This window comes from Populus nigra, chromosome 11, assembly GCF_951802175.1.
Source record: "Populus nigra chromosome 11, ddPopNigr1.1, whole genome shotgun sequence".
Taxonomy (NCBI): Eukaryota; Viridiplantae; Streptophyta; class Magnoliopsida; order Malpighiales; family Salicaceae; genus Populus; species Populus nigra.
Window position 1 is genome coordinate 12,571,533 of NC_084862.1, and position 5,898 is coordinate 12,577,430.

The 5,898-nt window shown below is 36.2% G+C and overlaps 1 protein-coding gene across 1 annotated transcript; it reads right to left on the bottom strand.

Moving 5' to 3' along the window:
* Positions 1-948: 948 nt before the first annotated feature.
* Positions 949-5,168, bottom strand: LOC133706244 (probable leucine-rich repeat receptor-like protein kinase At5g63930). Its single transcript, XM_062131735.1, has 2 exons — positions 1,782-5,168; positions 949-1,473 (listed from the first exon to the last, which is right to left on the bottom strand). The coding sequence occupies exons 1-2, from the start codon at positions 4,702-4,704 to the stop codon at positions 1,064-1,066; spliced, it is 3,333 nt and encodes a 1,110-aa protein (XP_061987719.1). The 5' UTR covers positions 4,705-5,168; the 3' UTR covers positions 949-1,063.
* Between the last annotated feature and the right edge of the window lie 730 nt (positions 5,169-5,898).

Here is a 5,898-nt window from a genome sequence, read left to right on the forward strand (position 1 = left end):
GACTTGTAATTATAATTCTCAACTAGTTCAATATTAAAAAAATAAAATTGACAAAGATAATTTTAAAAAAGTCATAAGAAAAAAAACCATGTTGAGAGACACTCTAGCAACCCACAATGTTTTATTAGGAAAGCTACAATGCTTTCCCCACATGATTAAGCTTTATTACAAAGTTAAATTCTAACCAACTTAATATTAAAAAAATAAAATCGACAAAGATAATTTTAAAAAAATAATATTACAAAAAAAAATACAAAAGAAACTGGAAAAAAACCATGTAGGAAAAAATATTATGACAATTCACAGTAATTTGCGATGAAAGTTACAGTGTTTTTCTCACATATTGTAACTATAATTTTTAATCAACTCAATATTAAAAAATAAAATAAAAAAAGATAATTTCAGAGAAAATTATCAAAAAACAAAAAAAAACCATGCGGAGAAACACTGTAGCAATCAACAAAGTTTTTTTAAAAAATTACAAAACTAAATTCTCAATCAACTCAATATTAAAAAAATAAAATAAACAAAAATAATTTTAAAAAATAAAAAAATAAAATAGAAAAACCATCTGGGAAAACACCGTAGTAATCCACAGTATTTTAAAGGAAAAAAATTACAAAGCGAAAGTTTTAACCAACTCAATATTAAAAAGGTAAAATCAACAAAGATAATTTTTTTTTAAAAAATAAACAAAACAAATACACTGTGAACAACTGTTGTAATCCACAATGTATTGGAAGTGAATGAACAATGAATCATCCACACTCTTTAGCTTATTATTTAATGTTATCTCAATCATAAGTTTAAAAATATTTAATTAATTAATTAATTAATTAATATACACTTTTTTATATATATTATCTCACTGAAAACTCTTTCTTGAACTTAATTTTTCAAATGAGAACTACAAAAGTTACTTTGCCTTTGAAGGCACAGCTCATTAGCTAGACAACCAAAATGGAGATGAGCAAAATCATGGTGTTGGGAATATACAATGCGGTTTGTGCTACTTACACTAAGGATAAATTGGCTACTAAGAAAATCAAAACACTATAGTTTATTACACATGTATGATAAGTTCATCGCTAGAATTAGAATGATGACTCGGCGAAGACGAGGAGAAAGAGGAGGAGGAATCGAATTGTCCTTCAAGTTTATTCGACTCCAAGAGCATCAAAACAACCTCTCGCATTGTTGGTCTGTCCAGAGGAGACATGCTTGTGCAGACTAGAGCAATTTTCATGACAGTAATCATGTGAGGGATTGTATTCTGATCTTGCAGATTGATTCGATCATCAAGCATTCCAGGTGATAAGGAATGAACTTGAATGTAGTTTCTTACCCAGGACACAAGATCGCCGCCTTGATCTAGTGGTTGCACAGGTGTTCTGCCGGTCAGCAGTTCTAGTAAGACTACTCCGTAGCTATAAATGTCACATTTTTCGGTGACTTTCATGGTGTATGCATATTCTGTCATTGAGATCAAAATTATTCATCAACAATATCAAGGAAAAGTTATTCGGAGAGCAAAAAAGTTCTAGTGGAGATCATAAATTTCCTGAAACTCATAAGTTCAATATCTGTAGGATCTCAAGCTTTTGATTTGTTGACAAAAAAGGCAATCATGCATTAATTTAATGTTTTTTAAGATAAAATCAGTTTGAAAAACATTTTAAAAAACAGGTTGAAACGGATTATCAAGCAAAAGCTAAGTAACAGTTAGATTTATGTTGGAAAATGCAGAAGCATCATGAGTACAAAAACCTTGGATATCTTACCAGGGGCAATGTAGCCATAAGAACCGGCAACAGCAGACATTGATTTCCATTGTGGCATATCAATCACCTTTGCGAGCCCAAAGTCCCCGACATGAGCTTCAAACTTCTCATCAAGCAGAATGTTATTGGACTTAATGTCACGATGAAATATCCGAGGCTTGCAATCATGATGCAAATAAGCAAGACCTTGAGCAGCTCCAAGTGCAATCTTGAATCTTGTCCGCCAATCAAGACCGCATGATGATCCATGGAGCAATTCTCCCAAGCTTCCCCTTGCCAAGTATTCATAAAGAAGGAGGTTGGAGTCCTGGTGATTGCAGAAACCATACAGCTTCACAATATTCCGATGCCTGATATTTCCCAAAGTCAGAATCTCAGCACGGAAGCTATTATCAATATTGTTTCCCTCCCTGTTAGACGCCAGCCTTTTAACTGCAATGATACGACCACATCGCAAGACTGCCTTGTATACAGTTCCACAGGCTCCCCTCCCTAAAACGAAGCTATCATCGAAATTGTCAGTTGCCACAACTAAGTCCTGGAAAGTGAACCCATCCTTGGGGGAAAAGTAAATGTCTGAAACTGGAGAAGAGGATGGTTTATCTGGCAAAGAAGCAATTATGGCGACCGGACGTCTCATGAAGTATATAATCACTATAATTAAAATGAGAGAACTCCCACCAATGACTGCAGAAATAATAGCAATTATTTTTCCTATACGAACATTTGTCCCTTCAGTATCTGGGGGATGAGATGACAAATGTGGAAATTCATTACAAGTTCCAAGAGGTCCACCACAAAGCCCTTTGTTCCCAAGAAAGCTGCCGATGCCTGTCTTTTGGAATAATGGCAGGGAAGGTAAAGGCCCTGTCAAGTCATTGTTTGAGAAGTTGCATCCAAGTAAGCTAGATAATTTATCAAAGGCGTCTGGGATTTCACCACTCAGATGATTGTCGTTGAGAAGCAGGAATTCCAGCAATACAAGATTCCCAAGCTCTGCGGGGATTGCGCCGGTGAGATTGTTGTAACTAAGATTCAGGGCAATCTGCAAGCTTGAAATGCCACCCAACTCAGCCGGTATCTCACCAGAAAATGAGTTGCCTCCCATTTGTAAGTCAGTTAGGCGTGACAAATTTCCTACTTCCACAGGTATGTGCTCGGAAAGTTGATTCTCTGAAAGCTTGAGAATCTCCAGTTGGGAAAGGGCTCCTATCTCACTTGGTAAAGCACCCACAAAATTATTCCTGGTGAGATCAAGCCGTTGAAGCATCTTGCAGTTAAAAATCTCTGCCGGTATCACTCCGGTGAGAAAATTTGTTGAGACGTTAAAAAACACCAGCCGGGACAGTTTGCCAATCTCTTTTGGCAATTCACCAGTAAAATGGTTACCAGAGAGATGCAGCCTTTGCAGAACATGGCATTGACCAATCTCTGGAGGAATTGGCCCTGTGAACATGTTCTGATCCAATTCAAGACTAGAGAGGTTCGCCAACTTGCACAAATCAGATGGGAAACTTCCCACAAGGCCATTTTCTGCAAGATGAAGTTGAACCAGCGGCCTGCATTTTGTCACCCCTGTTGGGATATAACCCGTGAGATTGTTTGACCCCATGTTCAGCAAAATCAGGTTTTCATTTCTGCAAAGATGGCGCGGTATTCTTCCTGTTAAGTGGTTATCTGACAGGTCAACCACCCAAAGTTTGCCGTAGACTCCAAGTCCTCGAGGAATGACACCGCTCAATGAGTTATCGAAGAGCTGTAACATGATCAGCTGCTTCATATGCTGGAAACCCACAGGAAGAGTACCAGTGAGATTATTGATTGATAGGTCAAGCTTTGTCAGGTTTTCCAAAGTTGTGAGCTCATCTGGTATGAAACCGGTAAGCATGTTCTCAAAAATATAAAGCAACGACAGCCCGGCTATGTTCTTCAGCTCAATCGGTATCTCTCCAGTCAACTCATTCTCCGAGAAGTCGATCTCTAATGCAGAAGACAGATTTCCAATCTCTCTTGGAATTGTCCCGTTCAATTTATTTCTGTAGAGGTAAAACCTCTTCAGATATACAAGATTACCAAGCTCCTTGGGTATAGGCCCTACAAGTTTGTTGTCATAGAGAGCAAGGGTCTCCAAATAGGTGCAATTGCTCAGCTCCATTGGAATAGGCCCAGAAAGCTGATTAGACCAAAGGATCAGAGCTGTCAAGTTCTGGAGCATTCCAATTTCTTTTGGTATTTCACCACTTAACTGATTTTGTGCAAGACCAAGATACTCCAAACTCTCACATCCACCTATCTCCGAAGGTAAGCTTCCGGATATCAAATTCTGCCCTGCCCTAAAAGTCCTCAAATGCTTAAGGTTTCCAAGAGAAGCAGGCAATGATCCGGTGATGTTATTACTGTATGCAATCAATAGTGACAGAGAGGAAAGGTTTCCAATCTGATCAGGAAAAGGACCTGATATTCTATTGTTGGCTACATTCAAAGCCGTCAAACAAGAAAGCTTAGCTAATTCTACAGGGAGCTGGCTTTCAAAAAGGTTATTGTTCAGATAAAGAGACTCCAAACTCGAACAATTTCCGATTTCACTAGGTATATTTTGAGACAAAGCATTAAAAGAAAGATTAAGAAGTGTCAAATGAACCAATCCACCTATACTTGGCGATAAAGAGCCAGAAAGATTCATTGAACTCAAATCAAGACGCCAAACCACTGGATTGTAATCACTGGTGCAATTCACACCTTTCCACCCACAAGGAATGGAATCATTAGGATTCCAGTTGCCAAGATGGTTATAGGTGTCACCAATTCTACTCTTTATATCTAGGAGGTATTGCCCCTCAGCATTAAGCCCCATGGACTGATGAAACAAGAGGGAAACAACAAGAACAAACACAGGGAGCAGCCTATATGATATTCTCTCCATGCCTACCAAACAGAAATGAGTCGCATTCACATGAAGAAAAAATAGTGAGGACAAGACCAAAACATTAGCTCTGCCCAGATACAAGCTCCACAAGAGGAACAAAGTCAATGGAAAGCAATGACTCTAGAGCCACATACCTCTAAGTTCAACGGCCTGCAAGAAGAAGGAACCAAACCCAGAAAAAGAAGCTCTACCTTATAGGGACTGGAAGAAGAGTTTTTGAACTTCGCAGAGAGTTTCCTACAAGGAAGATCTCCAGTTTTGCGCGTAAAGAATAGAGAGCATAAAATAAATGATCCCAGTTAAGTTTCTTCTTTCTTTTTGAAGTCTGAGTTGGGAGTCTTCGAAGTGCAATGAATTGTTTGGCAAATTGTCAACTTCTTTTTATTATCATGAATAATAGCAGAAAGTTCAGAATTTATTTAGTCTCCTATGCAATGATTAACAAAATATTTCCTACATGGTTTCATAGATAGACCATTTTCATGTTTATATTTATTTTAAGTGCAAATAATACACCCGTGTGTTATGTATATGCCAGACAGGTGGCCGACAAGGCATGAGAGGATCCTTTCTTCATCTTACTCCACCTGTACATTTTTTTAGTGGTTCAAAAAGCTAAATTGACTTTCTTCCTTGTTTGCTTTCAAGCTTTTTTGCATGTATAAAACTGTGTTCGTGATTTTGTTTTATGGTGATTTTTATTTTGAAATGTATTAAAATAATTTTTTTTTATTTTTTTTTAAAATTATTTTTGAAATTAACACATTAAAAAGATCTAAAACATAAAAATAATAATTTCTAATATAAAACAATTATTTTTTAAAAAAATCAAGGTTAGTCTGTGTTTATAAACACTCTCTTAGCCTTTTTTAGCTTAAATTTTTTGATGTCGTGTACACGTGTCTGCTAGTTAGTATATATGTATATATATACACATGGATTATTCGCTAGTTGGTATTGGTTGGGATGCAAAAATAACCAATTCTATAGCACTGGAATTTTAGTTAGTTTCCGAGTATAGATTAAAAAAAATAAATTGGTTTTAAAAATAATTTTAAATGGATTTTTATATTTTCAAAATAAAAAATAAAAAATATATATTTGCTATAATTTTTTATTATTTTTGTCTCTTCTCTCTTATTTTAAACTTTGAACATTCTTTTTACTTGTTTTTAGCTCTCTGCCTACATA

Excerpts from the sequence above, each read along its gene's own strand:
- LOC133706244 (XM_062131735.1), bottom strand. The coding sequence starts at position 4,704 with ATGGAGAGAATATCATATAGGCTGCTCCCTGTGTTTGTTCTTGTTGTT. Across the intron at positions 1,474-1,781 it reads TTATGGCTACATTGCCCCTG|AATATGCATACACCATGAAA; the intron begins GTAAGATATCCA and ends TCTCAATGACAG.